The sequence below is a fragment of the Panulirus ornatus genome, chromosome 34 (assembly GCF_036320965.1).
Source record: "Panulirus ornatus isolate Po-2019 chromosome 34, ASM3632096v1, whole genome shotgun sequence".
NCBI classification, from domain to species: domain Eukaryota; kingdom Metazoa; phylum Arthropoda; class Malacostraca; order Decapoda; family Palinuridae; genus Panulirus; species Panulirus ornatus.
In genome coordinates this window covers 19,613,314-19,639,194 of record NC_092257.1, presented here as the reverse complement: position 1 = coordinate 19,639,194, position 25,881 = coordinate 19,613,314, and the positions used below count along the sequence as shown (strand labels likewise).

The window sequence follows — 25,881 nt, the reverse complement described above, 5'->3', positions numbered from 1 at the left end:
CCTCCTAATGTGAACATCTTACTCTCCTCTAGAAAGTAGCGATTATACAGACGTCTGATAAACGGCATTCACTGAAGAAATTGTGTGCTGAATATACAGTTCATACGTCTCCTTATCTGCGTAAAGTAAACTCATTAGCTCCCTCCATGAAGTTTACTCCTTAAGTCGAAATGAATAATAAGTTACCCTTTGGGGATGTAGAGGTCATCAGGGATAAAGGTATCTTGAAAACTAAGGTTTGCAGAAAACCTACAAATATGCTGTCTTATGTCGACTATTACTCAAATCATCATATTAATGTAAAAAGATCGGTTTTTACATCTATGTACCTGAGAGCATTTAAGATTTCAGATCCCCAATTTTTAGATGAACTGAAAATGATTCAGTGTGTTAGAAAAAAAAAATTAAGATACCCAATAGATATACTTAACTAGTGTCAGAATACAGCAAGGAAACGCTTCTATAGTGGCCAAAAGTAATAAGCCAGATTGTGAAAGTTACCAAAGAATCATTGTTCTTCCCTTCCATGAGAATTTTCTCGACTGTGTCCACATTCTCAAAAAACTTAATGCACAAGTAGTATTCAAATATGACAACACCAGTAAGAAAGCCCTCATCAAAAATAGCCCTTCAAATAATACAGGTGTTGTTTATATAAAGTCCCATGTAAAGACTGTAACCACTTTTATATAGAACAATCGGGGAAAGGTTTGGAGACTAGGATCTCACAATATAAGTACAGTGTTAGGACAGCCCAACAGAGCAACAGCATATTTCAACATAAAGCTGCCTTTGAGCTAAGACCACATCTAAATCAAATTGTTCCAGTGAAAGAAATGTAATTGAATCATGCTTGATCTCTGGTACGTTTGATCATGATGTGAATATGTCTCTTGGTCATCTTAAATATGACAAACTGTTAACTGAAATAATTATTAAAAAGTATCTACCAGAATAACCCTGTCCACACACCATGTAAGGAGAGGAAGGTCAGATGTCATGTCACATCATTAGTGCTCACCTGCTCTACACGGGGGTTAGTGAAGCCCCGCCTCACTGCTACCTCTGTGCTTTTAAGAACCTCAACACCTGTATCTCCCCCACTCTGTCTGAGGATGTGGTAAACGAAAGTACTCACTGTTCTCATTTGCTCTTTCCAGTAGTGATTGTACATATTCTCTTCACAGTGAAGGTTCTACACACACACACACACACACACACACACACACACATACTTCACAGTGACTCCATACATATGGGTCTCTGTCAGCCTTGAGCGGACGTACGTCAAAGCAGAGGAAGGGTTAAGCTTATCCGGGACACTCACCAACCAGTGCAAGAAGGAGGACGACCACCATCATGCTGGTGGTGTGGTGACAATCCACAGCGGAGCCGGGAGTAAGGCGCTCGTGGCGGGAGGAACCAGTATAGTGTAGGGATGCCGCACGGGGAGTAGGCGGGCCGGCGGTTGGCTGGCTGTTATATACCACAGTCCAGGGATGATGCCCAGGCTTCAGACGCTCCCCAGGCCCATGAAATCTACCTCTTTATTATCTACTTGAATAGCTTAAGAGATAGTCTTTCCCGTTCGTATCTGTAGGGGACACGACATGACAAGGCATCAGGCTAATATTCATCACAGTGTCGCCCTACGTAACCTATTCACGTTGTGGTGAGAACAGGTCAAAAAAGGATGCACGCAACACACTGCATCAGGCTCCTGGGGGCGTCCCCAGCAGCCGCTTGGTAACAGGCTCTTGAGGTCGTCATGGTGCTGTCTCTAAGCTAAACTCTCGATAGTAACACAGAGTACTGTTGTGCGTCAGGATGGCTGGGGTTGGGTTTTCTGGGCTTCACTGAGGCCTATCGTCTGGCTGGGGTCGACCGCATACGTTCGGTTGTCCCCGTTGCAGTCGTCGGTCCACAGTCAACTCAGCTGTTCACCTTACCTTAAGGGTTGGTGAAAAATTGGGTACCTGACAGTATATATATATATATATATATATATATATATATATATATATATATATATATATATATATATATATATATATATATATATATATATATCCCATTTGCGCCTTTCACTCTCTTGTGCGTTCATGTTACAGTCATTGAAAATCTCTTTCACTCCATCGTTTCGTTTCCAGCTTGCCTTCTCCCCCTCCTTCCCTCTTCTCCTTGTCCCCATCACCTCTGACACATATATCCTCTCTATTAAGCTCTCCTCACCATTGCATCACACCTTCTTCAGTTTTCTCAGCTACAATCTCTTTATAACCATTCCTCTCTCTCTCTTACCCTTTCATTACTTACTCCATCAAACCACCTCACATCACCTCTTGTCCTCAAACATTTCATATCCAAGATATCCACCCTCCCCTGGACGTCCTCATGTATATCCAAATACCTCGCATCCACACAACACCCACACCTTCACACATACTAACCCACTCACCCACCCTCGCCTTCCAAGATAACGATCTCTCTTTCCACACCTTCTTCAATACACGGGGCATGATTCCACTCGTGAAATCGATGCAAACCATCTCACCGAAGTCTGCCCGAGATCGAAGCCCATACCATATGAACTGGTGACCCACGACTAAGAACGTTACGCCACGAATGGTTTGGTAAAGTTACCTCATCTTCGACCACTGTTCTCTGTGACGACGCTCATGAGACCCACCAACACTTCGAAGGTGTCACTAAAGTGTCTTGTCTAAGCTTCCCATGGTGTTCGGCGGGTTATTACCCGCTGTGTCTCAGGGCGTTAGACAAACGACTAAGACATCTCAAAAAAAGAGTGGATCACACAAAAGATGGTCTGAGACGGGATCATTCGTAATGTCAGTCGTTGTGGAACGGTCTTGAGTCACTGGTTATCTCAGTCATACGAGAGATTCTTGTATCTCACCTGACGTTGTGATTATAAACGATAATGCACTAGGACTTATCGTGTTTCATTACTTCTCATGGATGTCGACCGAATACTAAATCACCGCAATACAAATAAATAAATAAACAAATAAATAAATAAATGAATAAATATATATTTTTTTTTTTTTTTTTTTTTTATACTTTGTCGCTGTGTCCCGCGTTTGCGAGGTAGCGCAAGGAAACAGACGAAAGAAATGGCCCAACCCCCCCCCCCATACACATGTACATACACACGTCCACACACGCAAATATACATACCTACACAGCCTTCCATGGTTTACCCCAGACGCTTCACATGCCTTGATTCAATCCACTGACAGCACGTCAACCCCTGTATACCACATCGCTCCAATTCACTCTATTCCTTGCCCTCCTTTCACCCTCCTGCATGTTCAGGCCCCGATCACACAAAATCCTTTTCACTCCATCTTTCCACCTCCAATTTGGTCTCCCTCTTCTCCTCGTTCCCTCCACCTCCGACACATATATCCTCTTGGTCAATCTTTCCTCACTCATTCTCTCCATGTGCCCAAACCATTTCAAAACACCCTCTTCTGCTCCTCAACCACGCTCTTTTTATTTCCACACATCTCTCTTACCCTTACGTTACTTACTCGATCAAACCACCTCACACCACACATTGTCCTCAAACATCTCATTTCCAGCACATCCATCCTCCTGCGCACAACTCTATCCATAGCCCACGCCTCGCAACCATACAACATTGTTGGAACTACTATTCCTTCAAACATACCCATTTTTGCTTTCCGGGATAATGTTCTCGACTTCCACACATTTTTCAAGGCTCCCAAAATTTTCGCCCCCTCCCCCACCCTATGATCCACTTCCGCTTCCATGGTTCCATCCGCTGACAGATCCACTCCCAGATATCTAAAACACTTCACTTCCTCCAGCCTCTCACCATTCAAACTCACCTCCCAATTGACTTGACCCTCAACCCTACTGTACCTAATAACCTTGCTCTTATTGACATTTACTCTTAACTTTCTTCTTCCACACACTTTACCAAACTCCGTCACCAGCTTCTGCAGTTTCTCACATGAATCCGCCACCAGCGCTGTATCATCAGCGAACAACAACTGACTCACTTCCCAAGCTCTCTCATCCCCAACAGACTTCATACTTGCCCCTCTTTCCAAAACTCTTGCATTTACCTCCCTAACAACCCCATCCATAAACAAATTAAACAACCATGGAGACATCACACACCCCTGCCGCAAACCTACATTCACTGAGAACCAATCACTTTCCTCTCTTCCTACACGTACACATGCCTTACATCCTCGATAAAAACTTTTCACTGCTTCTAACAACTTGCCTCCCACACCATATATTCTTAATACCTTCCACAGAGCATCTCTATCAACTCTATCATATGCCTTCTCCAGATCCATAAATGCTACATACAAATCCATTTGCTTTTCTAAGTATTTCTCACATACATTCTTCAAAGCAAACACCTGATCCACACATCCTCTACCACTTCTGAAACCACACTGCTCTTCCCCAATCTGATGCTCTGTACATGCCTTCACCCTCTCAATCAATACCCTCCCATATAATTTACCAGGAATACTCAACAAACTTATACCTCTGTAATTTGAGCACTCACTCTTATCCCCTTTGCCTTTGTACAACGGCACTATGCAAGCATTCCGCCAATCCTCAGGCACCTCACCATGAGTCATACATATATATATAATATATATATATATATATATATATATATTATGATCACACTAGTCCTTGCTGATAGTATGAAGGTGAAATTACACTTCAGTAAGAGTTCATACAATCTCATTTAACATGTAATTTTTCTATCCATGTGGCACGACATGTTTCGTGAAGACAATCCACCTCATCAGGTGCCTGTACTTAAAACAAAGTTATTTAAATCCCAACATCACACTTGAGTACCACCGTCCAGCACCAATCGATACAGAGCAACTACTGTCTGCATTGTTTGGCAGTAACTGTTGTAAGGACGAATGATTAAGGTGGGTCACGTGGCCGGGGGGTGGACCTGGGTAGCTGGGTGTGTCTTGAACAACATTTTTGTTTTCGTGTTTTGACAATTCTCTCATAATGATTTGGTTAATGTTAGGATGGGCTTTACAATTGCCTAAGGTAGAATTAAAGTTCTTAGTATTAGCAATTAAGACAGATTCAATAACGTTACGTGTGGTATAATCAGCAGAGGGGTATAAAATAACGGGATTTTCAAGATCTATGGGGTGATCATTTTCATGACAATGTTTAACGATCGTATTTTTTACGGTCTTGCCTATGTAAAGATATTTACATAGGCCAGACCGGGAAAACTGTAACGGAGAGGTGGTATTGGCACCGTCATTCAGTACGCAGGGACGACCACAAATATGCGATCGCTAAACATTGTCATGAAAATGATCACTCCATAGATCTTGAAAATCCCGTTATCTTATACCCCTCTGCTGATTATGCCACACGCAACGTCATTGTATATCTTAATTACTAACACTAAGAACTTTAATTTGTCCCCAGGCTATTTTTAAAGCCCATCCTAGCATTAACCAAATCATTATGAGGGAACTGACAAAACACGAAAACATAGAAAAATGGTTCAAGACACACCCAGCTACCCAAGTCAACCCCCGCCACTTGATCCCCCCTTAATCACTCTCCCTTACAACGCTTACTGCCAGACAAAGCACGTGTGTGTGTGTGTGTGTGTGTGTGTGTGTCATGGGCATATATACAAGGATAAGAGACGCGGGGCAACACGAGCGTAAAACGCTCTCCTCATAACACACAAATGGTAACTACACACCCAGTCGTGGAGATGTTTACTACATGCCTACAATCACACATGGGTAATAGTGAGACACAAATGATACACTGTGTCTTGAAAGAACGTCTGTCATATCTTGATTGTGGGAACGAAGGATCCATTGAATGTCTTCCATGCAGGAATAGATTCAGCAAGGTGATGATAGCACAGAATGCGTACGCCTTGATGATAGCACAGAATGCGTATGCCCTGATGATAGCACAAAAGGCGTACGCCTTGATGATAGCACAGAATGCGTACGCCTTGATGATAGCACAGAATGCGTACGCCTTGATGATAGCACAGAATGCGTACGCCTTGATGATAGCACAGAATGCGTACGCCTTGATGATAGCACAGAATGCGTACGCCTTGATGATAGCACAGAATGCGTACGCCTTGATGATAGCACAGAATGCGTACGCCTTGATGATAGCACAGAATGCGTACGCCTTGATGATAGCACAGAATGCGTACGCCTTGATGATAGCACAGAATGCGTACGCCTTGATGATAGCACAGAATGCGTACGCCTTGATGATAGCACAGAATGCGTACGCCTTGATGATAGCACAGAATGCGTACGCCTTGATGATAGCACAGAATGCGTACGCCTTGATGATAGCACAGAATGCGTACGCCTTGATGATAGCACAGAATGCGTACGCCTTGATGATAGCACAGAATGCGTACGCCTTGATGATAGCACAGAATGCGTACGCCTTGATGATAGCACAGAATGCGTACGCCTTGATGATAGCACAGAATGCGTACGCCTTGATGATAGCACAGAATGCGTACGCCTTGATGATAGCACAGAATGCGTACGCCTTGATGATAGCACAGAATGCGTACGCCTTGATGATAGCACAGAATGCGTACGCCTTGATGATAGCACAGAATGCGTACGCCTTGATGATAGCACAGAATGCGTACGCCTTGATGATAGCACAGAATGCGTACGCCTTGATGATAGCACAGAATGCGTACGCCTTGATGATAGCACAGAATGCGTACGCCTTGATGATAGCACAGAATGCGTACGCCTTGATGATAGCACAGAATGCGTACGCCTTGATGATAGCACAGAATGCGTACGCCTTGATGATAGCACAGAATGCGTACGCCTTGATGATAGCACAGAATGCGTACGCCTTGATGATAGCACAGAATGCGTACGCCTTGATGATAGCACAGAATGCGTACGCCTTGATGATAGCACAGAATGCGTACGCCTTGATGATAGCACAGAATGCGTACGCCTTGATGATAGCACAGAATGCGTACGCCTTGATGATAGCACAGAATGCGTACGCCTTGATGATAGCACAGAATGCGTACGCCTTGATGATAGCACAGAATGCGTACGCCTTGATGATAGCACAGAATGCGTACGCCTTGATGATAGCACAGAATGCGTACGCCTTGATGATAGCACAGAATGCGTACGCCTTGATGATAGCACAGAATGCGTACGCCTTGATGATAGCACAGAATGCGTACGCCTTGATGATAGCACAGAATGCGTACGCCTTGATGATAGCACAGAATGCGTACGCCTTGATGATAGCACAGAATGCGTACGCCTTGATGATAGCACAGAATGCGTACGCCTTGATGATAGCACAGAATGCGTACGCCTTGATGATAGCACAGAATGCGTACGCCTTGATGATAGCACAGAATGCGTACGCCTTGATGATAGCACAGAATGCGTACGCCTTGATGATAGCACAGAATGCGTACGCCTTGATGATAGCACAGAATGCGTACGCCTTGATGATAGCACAGAATGCGTACGCCTTGATGATAGCACAGAATGCGTACGCCTTGATGATAGCACAGAATGCGTACGCCTTGATGATAGCACAGAATGCGTACGCCTTGATGATAGCACAGAATGCGTACGCCTTGATGATAGCACAGAATGCGTACGCCTTGATGATAGCACAGAATGCGTACGCCTTGATGATAGCACAGAATGCGTACGCCTTGATGATAGCACAGAATGCGTACGCCTTGATGATAGCACAGAATGCGTACGCCTTGATGATAGCACAGAATGCGTACGCCTTGATGATAGCACAGAATGCGTACGCCTTGATGATAGCACAGAATGCGTACGCCTTGATGATAGCACAGAATGCGTACGCCTTGATGATAGCACAGAATGCGTACGCCTTGATGATAGCACAGAATGCGTACGCCTTGATGATAGCACAGAATGCGTACGCCTTGATGATAGCACAGAATGCGTACGCCTTGATGATAGCACAGAATGCGTACGCCTTGATGATAGCACAGAATGCGTACGCCTTGATGATAGCACAGAATGCGTACGCCTTGATGATAGCACAGAATGCGTACGCCTTGATGATAGCACAGAATGCGTACGCCTTGATGATAGCACAGAATGCGTACGCCTTGATGATAGCACAGAATGCGTACGCCTTGATGATAGCACAGAATGCGTACGCCTTGATGATAGCACAGAATGCGTACGCCTTGATGATAGCACAGAATGCGTACGCCTTGATGATAGCACAGAATGCGTACGCCTTGATGATAGCACAGAATGCGTACGCCTTGATGATAGCACAGAATGCGTACGCCTTGATGATAGCACAGAATGCGTACGCCTTGATGATAGCACAGAATGCGTACGCCTTGATGATAGCACAGAATGCGTACGCCTTGATGATAGCACAGAATGCGTACGCCTTGATGATAGCACAGAATGCGTACGCCTTGATGATAGCACAGAATGCGTACGCCTTGATGATAGCACAGAATGCGTACGCCTTGATGATAGCACAGAATGCGTACGCCTTGATGATAGCACAGAATGCGTACGCCTTGATGATAGCACAGAATGCGTACGCCTTGATGATAGCACAGAATGCGTACGCCTTGATGATAGCACAGAATGCGTACGCCTTGATGATAGCACAGAATGCGTACGCCTTGATGATAGCACAGAATGCGTACGCCTTGATGATAGCACAGAATGCGTACGCCTTGATGATAGCACAGAATGCGTACGCCTTGATGATAGCACAGAATGCGTACGCCTTGATGATAGCACAGAATGCGTACGCCTTGATGATAGCACAGAATGCGTACGCCTTGATGATAGCACAGAATGCGTACGCCTTGATGATAGCACAGAATGCGTACGCCTTGATGATAGCACAGAATGCGTACGCCTTGATGATAGCACAGAATGCGTACGCCTTGATGATAGCACAGAATGCGTACGCCTTGATGATAGCACAGAATGCGTACGCCTTGATGATAGCACAGAATGCGTACGCCTTGATGATAGCACAGAATGCGTACGCCTTGATGATAGCACAGAATGCGTACGCCTTGATGATAGCACAGAATGCGTACGCCTTGATGATAGCACAGAATGCGTACGCCTTGATGATAGCACAGAATGCGTACGCCTTGATGATAGCACAGAATGCGTACGCCTTGATGATAGCACAGAATGCGTACGCCTTGATGATAGCACAGAATGCGTACGCCTTGATGATAGCACAGAATGCGTACGCCTTGATGATAGCACAGAATGCGTACGCCTTGATGATAGCACAGAATGCGTACGCCTTGATGATAGCACAGAATGCGTACGCCTTGATGATAGCACAGAATGCGTACGCCTTGATGATAGCACAGAATGCGTACGCCTTGATGATAGCACAGAATGCGTACGCCTTGATGATAGCACAGAATGCGTACGCCTTGATGATAGCACAGAATGCGTACGCCTTGATGATAGCACAGAATGCGTACGCCTTGATGATAGCACAGAATGCGTACGCCTTGATGATAGCACAGAATGCGTACGCCTTGATGATAGCACAGAATGCGTACGCCTTGATGATAGCACAGAATGCGTACGCCTTGATGATAGCACAGAATGCGTACGCCTTGATGATAGCACAGAATGCGTACGCCTTGATGATAGCACAGAATGCGTACGCCTTGATGATAGCACAGAATGCGTACGCCTTGATGATAGCACAGAATGCGTACGCCTTGATGATAGCACAGAATGCGTACGCCTTGATGATAGCACAGAATGCGTACGCCTTGATGATAGCACAGAATGCGTACGCCTTGATGATAGCACAGAATGCGTACGCCTTGATGATAGCACAGAATGCGTACGCCTTGATGATAGCACAGAATGCGTACGCCTTGATGATAGCACAGAATGCGTACGCCTTGATGATAGCACAGAATGCGTACGCCTTGATGATAGCACAGAATGCGTACGCCTTGATGATAGCACAGAATGCGTACGCCTTGATGATAGCACAGAATGCGTACGCCTTGATGATAGCACAGAATGCGTACGCCTTGATGATAGCACAGAATGCGTACGCCTTGATGATAGCACAGAATGCGTACGCCTTGATGATAGCACAGAATGCGTACGCCTTGATGATAGCACAGAATGCGTACGCCTTGATGATAGCACAGAATGCGTACGCCTTGATGATAGCACAGAATGCGTACGCCTTGATGATAGCACAGAATGCGTACGCCTTGATGATAGCACAGAATGCGTACGCCTTGATGATAGCACAGAATGCGTACGCCTTGATGATAGCACAGAATGCGTACGCCTTGATGATAGCACAGAATGCGTACGCCTTGATGATAGCACAGAATGCGTACGCCTTGATGATAGCACAGAATGCGTACGCCTTGATGATAGCACAGAATGCGTACGCCTTGATGATAGCACAGAATGCGTACGCCTTGATGATAGCACAGAATGCGTACGCCTTGATGATAGCACAGAATGCGTACGCCTTGATGATAGCACAGAATGCGTACGCCTTGATGATAGCACAGAATGCGTACGCCTTGATGATAGCACAGAATGCGTACGCCTTGATGATAGCACAGAATGCGTACGCCTTGATGATAGCACAGAATGCGTACGCCTTGATGATAGCACAGAATGCGTACGCCTTGATGATAGCACAGAATGCGTACGCCTTGATGATAGCACAGAATGCGTACGCCTTGATGATAGCACAGAATGCGTACGCCTTGATGATAGCACAGAATGCGTACGCCTTGATGATAGCACAGAATGCGTACGCCTTGATGATAGCACAGAATGCGTACGCCTTGATGATAGCACAGAATGCGTACGCCTTGATGATAGCACAGAATGCGTACGCCTTGATGATAGCACAGAATGCGTACGCCTTGATGATAGCACAGAATGCGTACGCCTTGATGATAGCACAGAATGCGTACGCCTTGATGATAGCACAGAATGCGTACGCCTTGATGATAGCACAGAATGCGTACGCCTTGATGATAGCACAGAATGCGTACGCCTTGATGATAGCACAGAATGCGTACGCCTTGATGATAGCACAGAATGCGTACGCCTTGATGATAGCACAGAATGCGTACGCCTTGATGATAGCACAGAATGCGTACGCCTTGATGATAGCACAGAATGCGTACGCCTTGATGATAGCACAGAATGCGTACGCCTTGATGATAGCACAGAATGCGTACGCCTTGATGATAGCACAGAATGCGTACGCCTTGATGATAGCACAGAATGCGTACGCCTTGATGATAGCACAGAATGCGTACGCCTTGATGATAGCACAGAATGCGTACGCCTTGATGATAGCACAGAATGCGTACGCCTTGATGATAGCACAGAATGCGTACGCCTTGATGATAGCACAGAATGCGTACGCCTTGATGATAGCACAGAATGCGTACGCCTTGATGATAGCACAGAATGCGTACGCCTTGATGATAGCACAGAATGCGTACGCCTTGATGAAGTGAAGGTTCTGCACATATAGATATTTCTTTTATTATACTTTTAGTATTTTTCTTTTTTTATTATACTTAGCCGCTGTGTCCCGCGTTAGCGAGGTAGCGCAAGGAAACAGACGAAAGAATGGCCCAACCCACCCACATACACATGTATATTCATAACCGCCCACACACGCACATATTCATACCTATACATTTCAACGTATACATACATATACATACGTAGACATGTACACATACACACATGTACATATTCATACTTGCTGCCTTCATCCATTCTCGCCGCCACCCCGCCACACATGAAATATACAGTCATAAAACAATTCGTAAATCTCACCAGCTTCTCTTGATCAAAGATAAGTCCTGGGCCACAGATGAAGGTGAACATGCGCATCTTGATGAGCAAATCAACGTCCACGAAAGGATAACACACGTGGAACACCTGGCACCTGTTGTCCACGTCTGCGTAGAAGCCATACACCCGTTGGTCACACCTGCGCACCATAGTGGACAGGCTGATTAAGAAGGTGGATCACCAAGAAGGAAAAAAGGGAGAATCTCCTTCGTTACACAGACGATTGTCTAAGTGAAAGAGAAGAGATACTGTATGTCAAACCGCCTCTTAGGTGTCTTACTCTTTCTTCCTGACTAGCTATGTAGCGCAACTTGTGCTGGACGTCACAAAGCCCACCGTGATGTCCATGGAATCTCCTAGGAAGTATGTGCACTGACTCTAAGGTTCTCCTCATCCATCATACCACTCCATGAAATTTTTCTTTGATGTGTAGTACCATTGCGTTTGACGTCCTGTGCCTTCAAACATACATTCTGTGTTTATCTCTTCTTTTGTCTAAGTTTGGGCCAGCCTCATCAGTGGAAGATCTTTCATATCTAGAGCAGAGTTTTTTTCTTATAGAGAAAAATACTCCTTAATTGTTTCACATCACTTATCCTTCTTCTTATCTCGTCTTCCATCGCCCTGATTCAAATGCGTTACACTCCTATCTCTTAACATTATCGCCTTGTTTTTGAGCTATTTAAGTAAGCCCTTCAGGTATGCCAGACTGGAAGAATGTCTTTTACATGTCGTTGAATTTGTCGTCTAAGTATTCACTGTTGCAAATTGTTAGCTCACAAAAGAAGAACCCTATAACGCTTTCAGACCTTAGCCTCTAACTGTGTGCCGAGAGGAATTGTATAATGTTTTCCTTCTTTGTTAGTTTCCTGTTCATCATGTGTTTGACGTCAAGAGCCGTTCTCTTTCTAAGCGTGTCCAAGTCTGGTATCTTACCGTTTTCTTCCATCTCGATCGTAAACTGGATCCTTTCCCTAGCACGATTTAAAGGCTCACAACTCTCCTACAGACGCGTCCAGGTGTGTGAGAGACTACCGGAACGTCGTCTACGTCACCCAGGTATCCACTTCGGCCAACAGCTCTGACTTTATGGTCCTCGAACACCCCCATACGAAGGCCGGTTGCTGCTGCTGCTAGCTAGACTCAATGGAGAGCTCAGTGTCGAACTGCTGTGTTGCACAAACGCATCATCAAGCATGAACGAGGCAAAGTTGACACACAGTGATACATAGCTGACGTAGACTGGCTTAGAGACCGATAAGCCATTAGTATCCATCCCCCGTATTGCTTTCTGTTCTGGTTCTGAAGGCCTGCCTATGGGTACATATGCGAATGGGGCTTTCACGTGAAAACTTAGCCAGTTTCTTGCTCGTGAAGTTGAAGCTGGTTTTTGAATCCATCAGATCAGTCGAATTTCTTATATGAGCATTGCTAATGGAGCCCAATGTGTTCGTGAATGGTTTGGCTTCTAGTCTTCGCCAGTGAATGGGGTGCGCACTTCCGATCTCAGAGGAAATCGGACCCATAGGAGTACTGGGCTTGTGGATTATTGGGTAATCCTCTTACCCTTTAGGGTTTGTGCGCGGCACTTCCTCCCCAATAGATTCAGCGACCTTTTACCCCTCCTTTTTTTGTAGAAACTTTGTCTTGCTTCCCGATGAAACCTATTCGCGTCTTCGTCTGAGTTTCGTATCACATGTAGATCGATTATTGAGCAGATCTATCACTTTCCCCTACGTAGCCCAGCGACGTAGGCAGACGTGATATCAGCACTGTGACTACTTTGGCAGAGAGATATCCGGAAAAAAGGAATCAAGTGTGAAAGGTGAACGATGATTTGACTTACAAGTCATTGTGCTCTAGATATCTTACACTGGTGAGGCTGACCAAGATTGGGAGAAGAATCAATGGACAGAGGACGGATATCAGAGAGGCACAGGGCGTGAAATGCAGAGACGCTACACACTGAACTAAGGTCTGACATTCCCCAGATAAGAAGGGCTTTAAGGGATATCAAGAGATGGATAAAGCCACTGCGAAATTCCTGTTTATCACGATTCCAATGCAGTCTCGGCCACTCACTGGGCCCTTGCCAGTTGGCAACTAAGAATGACAGAGGAGGGCAAGAACATATATGTATATAATCTAAGTAAACCATGACGTATGGCTATGTGTAACCTTGGCTTCTCGCGAGTAACCTTCAACTGTTCGATCACACCACCAGCAGTTACCTGACATGAAGGGTTATCTGCTTAACGAGGCAATCCCATTATTATTCTTTACCCTTCTCCACAAACCATTTGGTTCAAATGAAGGTCCCCATCTGATACGTTGAAACTCTACATGGAGCTGATCAAACAGGATTCAGTTATTCTTCTCTTGACATATTCATCAATTTAGACAAGAAAGAAATAAAAGAGTCAGTTGATATACAACGAAGAGACGTAGCTAGGACGCCATATGGTCACCATGCATGTTTACCATATGGCGTCCTAGCTACGTCTCTTCGATGTATATCTACTGACTGTTATATTTCTCTCTTGTGTCTCCCCTGATGATGTGATTATTACGCGAAAGTGCACTTGGGAACTTTTCGTGTTTCATTTTCCCCGTGGACTCATAGGAATATCTTGATCACGTGCAAAATTGTGATCCTTTCCAATGTATATATATATATATATATATATATATATATATATATATATATATATATATATATATATATATATATATATATATATATATATATATATATATATATATATATATATATATATATGCAAATTCAACACTGGAAAAAGCAAATAAGAACAGTGAGTACTTTCTTTTACCACATCCTCAGACAGAGTGGGGGAGATACAGGTGTTGAGGTTCTTAAAAGCACAGAGGTAGCAGTGAGGTGAGGCTTCACTGATCCCCGTGGAGAGCAGGTGAGCACTAATGATGTGACCTGACATCTGACCTTCCTCTCCTTACATGATCTGTGGACAGGGTTATTCTGGTGGACACTTCTTAGTAATACATTCATGACGCTCTGGATATAACCTTGTTTAGGTGGAATCCGTGAAGATCTACATACGTACATATATATATATATATATATATATATATATATATATATATATATATATATATATATATATATATATATATATATATATATATATATATATATATATATATATATATATATATATATATATATATATTTATAGACACATATGTAATGTACGCTTAGATACATAGATGGATAGATAGCCAGCTACATACAGTATATGACTTTTGATGAAGCAGCAGGAACTGGAGAGAGAGGCTGAGATACACCAGGGTAGGTATGTACAACAGGCTGAGGCACTGTACCAAGACCACTCTAAAGAAAAAAAAAACAAAAACCCACAGTGTTGTTCGTTCACAGAGAGGAGGCTGCCTCCCTCCCCTCACACTCCTGCTCTGGGGGAGGGGAGGCCGTCCCATGGGGGGGAGGAGGGGAAGAGGGGAGGAGGGGAGGAGATCCGAGAGCCAAGGGGGTCAAGGGTCGTTCAAGGTCTCGACCAGCCAGCCAGACATCTGGGGATGAGGCTTGTCGTGACGCCCGGGAGCGTGGAGGGTGGTTGGTGGGGAGGGGTTCACTCGAGGGGAGGAGAGGGGAGGAGGGAGGGAGGGGAGGAGAGGGGAGGAGAGGTTCACAAGGCCTCGCTAGCGGTCAGTGACTCTGCCTCGTTCATGTACCGTCCTCAAGGTTTTCCCATTTGCTACACACACACACACACGCACACATATATATATATATATATATATATATATATATATATATATATATATATATATATATATATATATATATATATATATATATATATATATATATATATATATATATATATATATATATATATATATCATTTTTTTTACTATACTTTGTCGCTGTCTCCTGCTTTAGCAAGGTAGCGGAAGGAAACAGACGAAAGAATGGCCCAACCCACCCACATAAACATGTATATACATACACGTCCACATACGCACATATACATGCTCATACATCTCAACGTATACATATATATACACACACAGACATATACATATATACACATGTACATAATTCATACTGCCTGCCTTTATTCATTCCCGTCGCCACCCCGACACACCTGAAATGACAACCCCCTCCTCCCGCATGTGCGCGAGGTAGCGCTTGGAAAAGACAACAAAGGCCACATTCGTTCACACTCAGTCTCTAGCTATGTAATAATGCACCGAAACCACAGCTCCCTTTCCACATCCAGGCTCCACAAAACTTTCCATGGTTTACCCCAGACGCTTCACATGCCCTGATTCAATCCATTGACAGTACGTCTACCCCGGTATATCACATCGTTCCAATTCACTCTATTCCTTGCACGTCTTTCACCCTCCAGCATGTTCAGGCCCCGATCACTCAAAATCTTTTGCACTCCATCTTTCCACCTCCAATTTGGTCTCCCACTTCTCTTTCCCTCCACCTCTGACACATATATCCTCTTTATCAATCTTTCCTCACTCATTCTCTCCATGTGACCAAACCATTTCAAAACACCCTCTTCTGCACTCTCAGCCACACTCTTTTTATTACCACACATCTCTCTTACCCTTTCATTACTCACTCGATCAAACCACCTCACCCCACATATTGTCCTCAAACATCTCATTTCCGGCACATCCACCCTCCTCCGCACAACTCTATCTATAGCCCACGCCTCGCAACCATATAACATTGCTGGAACCACTGTTCCTTCAAACATACCCATTTTTGCATTCTGAGATAACGTTCTCGCCTTCCACACATTTTTCAACGCTCCCAGAACTTTCGCCCCCTCCCCCACCCTATATTTACCCTTCTCCGTTTCCCACGTTAGCAAGGCAACGACATGAAGGGACGAAGAAAGGCCGTATTCACTCACATCCATTCTCTTGCTGCCATATGCAGTAAACTGAAAGGAACAGTCCCCTATCCACAACTAAGCCCAACAGACCTTTCCATGGTTTTCCCCACTCGCTCACACGTCGACCCCTGTATACAACATCGTTCCGATTCACTCTATCCCCTGCACCCCTTTCATCCTCTAGCATGATCAGGTTTCGATTACGCCAAAGCTTTTTCACTCCATCCTTCCATCTCTAAATGGATCTTCCCTTCTTGACCCACCTTCTTCTGACATATATATCCTCATTATTAACCTCTCCTCACTCATTCTCTCTATATATCCACACCACTTAGGCACACCCTCTTCAGCTCTCTCACCCACACTCCTCTTATTACCACACATCTCTCTAACCCCTTTAGAATTTACTTGATCAAACCACCTCACACTACATATTGCTCTTAAGTATTTAATTTCCAACATATCCACCTTCCTCCGCGCATCATCATCTATAGCCCATGCCTCACTTGCATACAACACCGTTAGGACGTTTATACTTTCAAACATATCCATTTTCGCCCTCACAGGTAGCGACCTCTCTTTTCACACATTCCTCAGTGCTTCCAGAGCCTTCGCCCCCTCATCCACCCTATCACTTGCATCCGCTTCCATGGTTTCATTTGCTGCGACGTCCATTTCCACGTATCCAAATACTTCACCTTCTCCAAGTTTTCTCATTTAAAAGAATCGCAGCTAGCCTGTCCCTCTACCCTGATAAACCTGATAACATTGCTTTCATTCACATTTACTCACAACATCTTCCTTTCACACTCTTCTAGACTCTGTTTCAGCTTCTACAGTTTCTCACCTGAATCTGCCACCAGTGTTGTGTCAATGGCAAACAACAACTGACTTACTTTCCGGTCTCCCTCACCACCCTACAGACTACATATACTCACTCCCCTCCCCAAGGCTCTTGCATTTACCCTACCCATAAACAAATTAAGAGCCATATCGGGATCACGCACCCCTGCTGCAGACCAACCGTTTCCTGGAACCACTCATTCTCCTCACTTCCCACTCGAACACATGCCTTATACTCTTGAAAAAATTTTACACTACTTCAGGCAGCTTTGCTCCCACACCAATTATTCTTAACACCTTCCACAAGGCATCTCTATCAACCCTATCATATGCTTTTTCCAGATCCAAAGATGTCATATACAAAACACACACACACACACACACACACACACACACACACACACACACACACACACACACACACACACACACACACACACACACACACACACACACACACAGACACACACACACACACACACACACACACACACACACAGCCGAGAGAAGGGACTAGTACAACGTTAAGAACCTTAATTCGAAGTAGCAGGAGCCACGGGGAATGGGTCCCTGGGTTACATAACCACCAGATGTACTGTAGTACAGCTGCCCTTCCCCCCCCACCAAGAAAACTGACGCAACTATTTTTTTCCAACGAAAGACTGGGATTCAGATGCGACCAACCACCTTATAACCACACTGCCAGTGTTCTCCGGTATCATGTGGCAAGAAATCCTCACATAAATTCACTCATCGTGTGCAACGTTATCTCACACATTACCACACACTCACACACACACACACACACACAGGGGTACGCTTAGAGACCCCAAGTCTCTGAGTTCCTATAGCAACCGAACAGAGGTCCCTTTGCGAATTACCCTCCCCTTAATTATAGCCACATCCCACCTTCCCTAGCGTACCCTGTGCAGTCACCCCAACCAGAACCATCTGTAGGACCATCTGCGCCCCCTCTACCGTAATAGTTTTGCAGCGCAACGATGAAACTCCAGTTAGCTTTTAACGGGTATGTAAGGAGCAAGAAGAGGCCGCCATGGGTGTGATGATTTTATCCCAAGGTCGAGTGTTATATATATAGAGCAGCCTGAGGTTCAGCGGCTCCTGTTGCTGGGGCTACTTAGGGTACGGGGCCGGCCTAAAGGGATGGAGACTACACGCTCACCGTGACCTCATCCTCCTCCTCCTCTGTTAAACCACGGCGACGCGGGCTGGAGGCACCGTTTCGCTACCCTCTCAGTCGCAAGGTTTCGTGAGGGGCTCTTCCGACGCAGCCTTACAACGCGATCGCTAGGCGTGGTGCTTGCGACGCGGTCTGTCGATACGGTGTCATAACACCGTCAAATGAGACACTGTTTTACGTCACTGTCTCACGACATTGTCTTCCGACACTTTCTACCACCTCACAAGACGTGGCGTTTCGTCACGGACGGCCTCATGACACGGCCGTCTGTTCCCTCATGACACGTATTCATGACACGCTCTCCCGACACTGGCCTCACCCAAGGGCGTTCAGACCTAACACAATGGGCACGCCATCACACCAGCAGCTCACTGGTTCTCAAATTTCTTTGAGTCGTTACCACGTTTTTCGTATGGAAAACTATGAGCATAAGATAGAAGAGATATTTTTTTTATTTTTTACATTTTTAGCTGAGACGGAACGGGAAGTTGAAGCCCTAATCAAGGCCATCCCATTAACGCGATAGCCTTGAGCAAGGTATCCATCTTATAGACCTACTTTGGGGGTGGATGAACAGCTGGGTTGACTGTGGACTGACTGCCGTAACCAGGGTTCGAACCTGTGCGCTTGACCCTAGGCGGCCCGCAAATGCGTCGCAATAGGAAAGCTAACTGGAATATATATATATATATATATATATATATATATATATATATATATATATATATATATATATATATATATATATATATATATATATATATATATATATATATATATATATTCGGTTGAAAATACACAGTTGAGGTGTTACAGACTACACAACTGGGAGGTCATAACAGTAGCTAGTTAACTACGCACAGAAGAGTTTAAGATCAAGGTTAAGCTGGGTATATGTGTGTGTGTGTGTGTGTGTGTGTGTGTGTGTGTGTGTGTGTGTGTAATGATATGTTAAGTAGTTCGTTCAAGTTAACATTGGCAGTATCCTGGGGGCACAAACATTACAGTATTTTCTGAAGTCAGTGTGGTGGAAGATGATGAAGTATGGTAGAATCTTGAATCTTGAGTTTATAGACAGCATGATAGTGTCTTTTTGAACGCTTTCTCCTGGCCCACTGAGCCAGCTGATGGACTTAGACTTCTTAACAACTCCACCCTCTCTCTGGACGCCCTCTCCTGGCCCACTGAGCCAGCTGAGGGACTTAGACTTCATAACAACTCCACCCTCTCTCTGGACGCCCTCTCCTGGCCCACTGAGCCAGCTGAGGGACTTTGACTTCTTAACAACTCCACCCTCTCTCTGGACGCCCTCTCCTGGCCCACTGAGCCAGCTGAGGGACTTTGACTTCTTAACAACTCCATCCTCTCTCTGGACGCCCTCTCCTGGCCCACTGAGCCAGCTGAGGGACGTAGACTTCTTAACAACTCCACCCTCTCTCTGGACGCCCTCTCCTGGCCCACTGAGCCAGCTGAGGGACTTAGACTTCTTAACAACTCCACCCTCTCTCTGGACGCCCTCTCCTGGCCCACTGAGCCAGCTGAGGGACTTAGACTTCTTAACAACTCCACCCTCTCTCTGGACGCCCTCTCCTGGCCCACTGAGCCAGCTGAGGGACTTAGACTTCTTAACAACTCCACCCTCTCTCTGGACGCCCTCTCCTGGCCCACTGAGTCAGCTGAGGGACTTTGACTTCTTAACAACTCCATCCTCTCTCTGGACGCCCTCTCCTGGCCCACTGAGCCAGCTGAGGGACTTTGACTTCTTAACAACTCCACCCTCTCTCTGGACGCCCTCTCCTGGCCCACTGAGTCAGCTGAGGGACTTTGACTTCTTAACAACTCCATCCTCTCTCTGCACGCCCTCTCCTGGCCCACTGAGCCAGCTGAGGGACTTAGACTTCTTAACAACTCCACCCTCTCTCTGGACGCCCTCTCCTGGCCCAATGAGCCAGCTGAGGGACTTAGACTTCTTAACAACTCCACCCTCTCTCTGGACGCCCTCTCCTGGCCCACTGAGCCAGCTGAGGGACTTAGACTTCTTAACAACTTCACCCTCTCTCTGGACGCCCTCTCCTGGCCCAGTGAACCAGCTGAGGGACTTTGACTTCTTAACAACTCCACCCCTCTCTCTGGACGCCCTCTCCTGGCCCACTGAGCCAGCTGAGGGACTCTAACTTCTTAACAACTCCACCCCTCTCTCTGGACGCCCTCTCCTGGCCCACTGAGACAGCTGAGGGACTTAGACTTCTTAACAACTCCACCCTCTCTCTGGACGCCCTCTCCTGGCCCACTGAGGCAGCTGAGGGACTAAGACTTCTTAACAACTTACCCCTCTCTCTGGACGCCCTCTCCTGGCCCACTGAGGCAGCTGAGGGACTTAAGACTTCTTAACAACTCCACCCTCTCTCTGGACGCCCTCTCCTGGCCCACTGAGACAGCTGAGGGACTTAGACTTCTTAACAACTCCACCCTCTCTCTGGACGCCCTCTCCTGGCCCACTGAGTCAGCTGAGGGACTTTGACTTCTTAACAACTCCACCCCTCTCTCTGGGGGGACATATTTCAGTATCATTTGTCAGGCCAACCCTAGGACAAACCCCTTCCTAGAAATTGCCAAACGACCCCATCTATCTAAGGGGTGGAGTGAGGGAGGAGGGAGCCACGATTGCCACTTTAGGACACGAGTATTTTAGACGTTCACAGAACACGAACTTAACACATAGTCTGATTGATCTCCAGTTCTCATTAGGATGAGAACGAGTTTGCAGTGAAGCAACAGACGGATGTATCATGAGAGTTCCCCTTTGAAATTTGGAGAGTTTTGGAGATAGAGATGTGATAGTCGTCAACATTTGAGAAATCAAAAAGCTTGAATGAATTCTATACTTCTTTCTGTTTCTTTCTATTCATCATTCTTCTTTCTCTCTCGGTGCTGGTATACTTCATTTCAAATCCCGAGAAATTGATTCTGTATCTGCGCCTCCCACAAACATCCCCAGCGAGATAGAAGTTCCGCCCATTATCTAAGAGTCAGGTCAGGCAGCTGTGTGTGTGTGTGTGTGTGTGTGTGTGTGTGTGTGTGTGTGGATGGGTCTGTGTGTCCTCGAGTGTTGATGTGATTTTGTTTGCGCGTTACGGGGGGGGGGAGGCTTCTACTCTCGTGCTGCGAACCGTTTCTTGTGTTTATGCATCGTGTCCTTGTTTCTTTGTGCGAACACACAAACACACACACACACACACACACACACACACACACACACACACGCAGACAGACAGACAGACAGACAGACACACGCAGACAGACAGACAGACAGACAGACACACACACACACACACACACACACACACACACACACACACACACACACACACACACACACGCACGCATACACACACTAGCCTAAGTTTCTTTGTTTGTGTGGCTTGGAAGTGTATGTGTGTGTGTGTGTGTGTGTGTGTGTGTGTGTGTGTGTGTGTGTAAGAAGGGTGTTTTAATCTCGTATAGCCCTTATCTCTTGAACCTTCTCCACTATCATACAACTTCTTACATCTATGTACGCTGTCTGCCGTAACCATGTTCTCAGTCATCTCATAGAGCCATTTTCCCCCCTTATGCTATAAAAGTATTTCTTAACATCTGTTCTGAACAACTTTCTTGCTTAATTTCATGTTATATCCGATGGTTATTTAATCCTTACATCCTCTGTAGAACTGTTCATTCTTGGCAGTATCGAAATGGTTTCCAAGGAGAAAAAAAAAGTAAGTTTATGATCATACCAACTCTTACTCTTCTCTCTTCCATTCCGGACAGACCTAAGTGCCTCAAACCTTTCGTTGTAACTCAAAGAAAGACAAATTGACGTTGAAGATTCCAGACAGCAACAGACCACAGGGTCTTCTTTGTGAGTGTTTGTGACTGTGGATGAGTTCAGGCACCCAAGGATCAGTGTGGGGGCCAAAACAGGAGAGCATGTAAGACGAGCAATAAGTGTCAGGCGTGGACGCGCAATGAGCATCCTGTAGGCATAAGCTGTATAATTGCTGAGTCTATCATGAGCAACCATCGCTCAGAAAACGTATCTAGTGAAGTGGTGGAACTTAAGTTCAGTTAAGTATTTGTCAAGTCTGTTCTTAAACGTCTCTATGCTGCTGCTTCCATCCGGTCTAATAGGTTAATCATTTCATATGTAGAGACTCTTGTTGAAGAATATGTACTTCGCCTAATCTTGAAGTAAGTCGTCTGTTCCCGAGTGAAATCACGAAAATCTAGCCTTTCAGTAACTTTTATCAATCGAGGTTATAAAAGCCATTGGTGATTTTTGAAGACCTGTATTAAAGCAACTTTTATTAACTTCCTTTTTTTCAAAGACGTATAATAAGCTTGAGTTGTCAAACCGGCTTGTCGTTGGATTTGGTCCATAGTTCGGGCGTTGTTGTGGTTGCTCATCACTGAATTTGTTCTATTTCATGTGTCGTTTTCCTTTTCAGGTCGGATCAACAAAATTGAACCCAGTCTTAAAAAAGTGGGGACAGAAAAATGGTTGTGAAGATACACCGAGTCTTATGTGGATTTCACTTTGGTCATACACAACAGCATGTAGCAGTGTTAGTGTGAATGTTAATTCCTGGAGACCTAGGGCAGGTGGGATAAACTTACTTTTTTGATCCCTGTCAGGTTCAAAAAATGATGGAGTAATTCATAAAGCAAAGAGGGACTTCCCTGGGTAATGGAGAGGCTCTGAAGGTACTTACGCAAAGCCCGTTTGCAGAGGCTGGACAAGGATGGCCGAAGCGTTGGCCGGGAGCTCGAAGTCTGTCGGGGTGGAATCGCGTCTTGACCTGGGCAGCCCTAGGCTGACGCCCGCCATACACACTGGAATATACACACAAGGAGAGCCACTTGAGACGAAGGGTAGATGTTGTGAGTCAATGGCCCTAGTTAGGTGGAGGAAACCTGGCGAACTTAATGATATCATCTGCGACTAATAGTATATTTGTCCAGGTTTAAGGTCATGTGGAAAGGAATTCTCTTGCACGATCTCCACGCGTTATACCTGGGACGATGTAGTTCAGAGGGAATCGTCAGTAATCAGTACCAATTCACGAACGTCTCGCATACAGCAAACAAAGCGTTTCTGTGAGAATGATGGTGAAGGGTATACGTAGGTAGTAAGAGGGAAGAAAGCATATAACATTTACCAGGTCCCCTGACAGACCAAACTGTTGCTAAATATGATATGAACAGCGTTTGCACCTCATCTGGAGAAGTCATGGAGCTCCAGCAGGCTCAGGTTACGTTAAGAAGCTAAAGTTATCAGTAACGAATCTTAGTCAGTGATAAAGGAATATCAATAACACTATAAGTGGAAGGTGTTCATGGCAACACTTTGCAAAATGGTGTTTGGGCAAATCAATAAAAAGAATATTACAAACACAAAAATGAAAACCTTTTTTTTTTCTTTTTTTAGTGAATGGTATATAATCTGTTTGTTGTTGAACAACCTAAACCCGGGTCAAAATAGGATATTACAGCTACATGCTCCAGTACCACGTAACAGCCAATGAGCTTGCTGTTCTAATATGCATGTCCGTCCTCCCTCAGTTTTTCCCCAGCCTCACCAAGCTACCTGTAATCATTCCCCTCACCCGCTGCACTGACTGTCCAACACGTCTCCTGAAGAGGATCGCATAGATGCATATCCATAAGCCGAGACATCCATCTGAGGTACCTTACACAACCATGTTACGGGAGATAGGAGGCAACTTCAAAAGATCAGAAAGAATCTGATGACAATATACAGTTATGTGGCAGTTCGAACACAATTTGTACACAAGAAGAGCTGCTACCAATGCGCGTGCACACACACACACACACACACACACATATATATATATATATATATAACATTCAAGCAAAACTACGAACCTGTTAGAATTAAGCTTTTAACAAACATGTTGACAACAGTTGCGATGACTGGAGGTGAAGGAGATCCAGAGGCTGTGTGATAGTGACCAGGGGCAGAGTGGGAGTGAGACTACCCGGGCTGAACACCTGCCCTCACTTTTATACAGGCAACACCTCCCTGGAGGGAACGGGGCAGGCCACTCTAACTCACTACCTGTCCCTCCACTTTCTTCCCTCCTTGAATTCCATAATAGTTTGCCAATCCCTTTTTTTAAGGTTACTGTAAAACTTTCACATATTTTTCTCATTCACACACACACACACACACACACACACACTATGTATATATATATATATATATATATATATCATATGTATATATATATATATATATATATATATATATATATATATATATATATATATATATATATATATATATATATATATATATATATATATATATATTCCTTTGAGTCCGTGGGGAAAATGAAACACGATAAGTTCCCAGGTGCACTTTCGTGTAATAATCACAAGAGAGAAATATAAGTCAGTTGATATACATCGAAAAGTCGAAGCTAGGACGCCATTTGGTAAACATATATATATATATATATATATATATATATATATATATATATATATATATATATATATATATATATATATATATATATATATATATATATATATATATGTATATATATATATATATATATGTATATATATATATATATATATATATATATATATATATATATATATATATATATATATATATATATATATATATATATGAAGGTGAAATCGCACTTCAGTAGGAGTTCACACAATCTTATTTAACGTAATGTTTCTATACATGTGGCACGACATGTTTCGTGGAGACAATCCACCTCATCAGGTGCTAGTGTTTAAGAAAGTTATTTAAATCCCAACATCACACCAGGTTCCCGATGTCCAACACTAATCTTTCTTTCCATATATCTATCTGTTTATTTATCTATCTATCTATCTATCTATCTATCTATCTTTCTATCTATCTATATATAGGATAGGAGTTATA

At 44.5% G+C, this 25,881-nt stretch overlaps 2 protein-coding genes across 2 annotated transcripts in view; both read right to left on the bottom strand.

Moving 5' to 3' along the window:
• Positions 1-1,477, bottom strand: part of LOC139760006 (hemolymph clottable protein-like) — a 46,138-nt gene extending 44,661 nt beyond the window's left edge. Inside the window, exon 1 of the mRNA XM_071682749.1 lies at positions 1,328-1,477. Coding sequence (XP_071538850.1) covers positions 1,328-1,361 — 34 coding nt within the window. The 5' untranslated portion in view covers positions 1,362-1,477. The remainder of the gene's footprint in view (positions 1-1,327) is intronic.
• A 10,139-nt stretch (positions 1,478-11,616) lies between these two features.
• LOC139759974 (uncharacterized) lies at positions 11,617-24,974 on the bottom strand. Its single transcript, XM_071682694.1, has 3 exons — positions 24,840-24,974; positions 23,666-23,786; positions 11,617-12,093 (listed from the first exon to the last, which is right to left on the bottom strand). The coding sequence occupies exons 1-3, from the start codon at positions 24,865-24,867 to the stop codon at positions 11,691-11,693; spliced, it is 552 nt and encodes a 183-aa protein (XP_071538795.1). The 5' UTR covers positions 24,868-24,974; the 3' UTR covers positions 11,617-11,690.
• Positions 24,975-25,881: the final 907 nt, after the last annotated feature.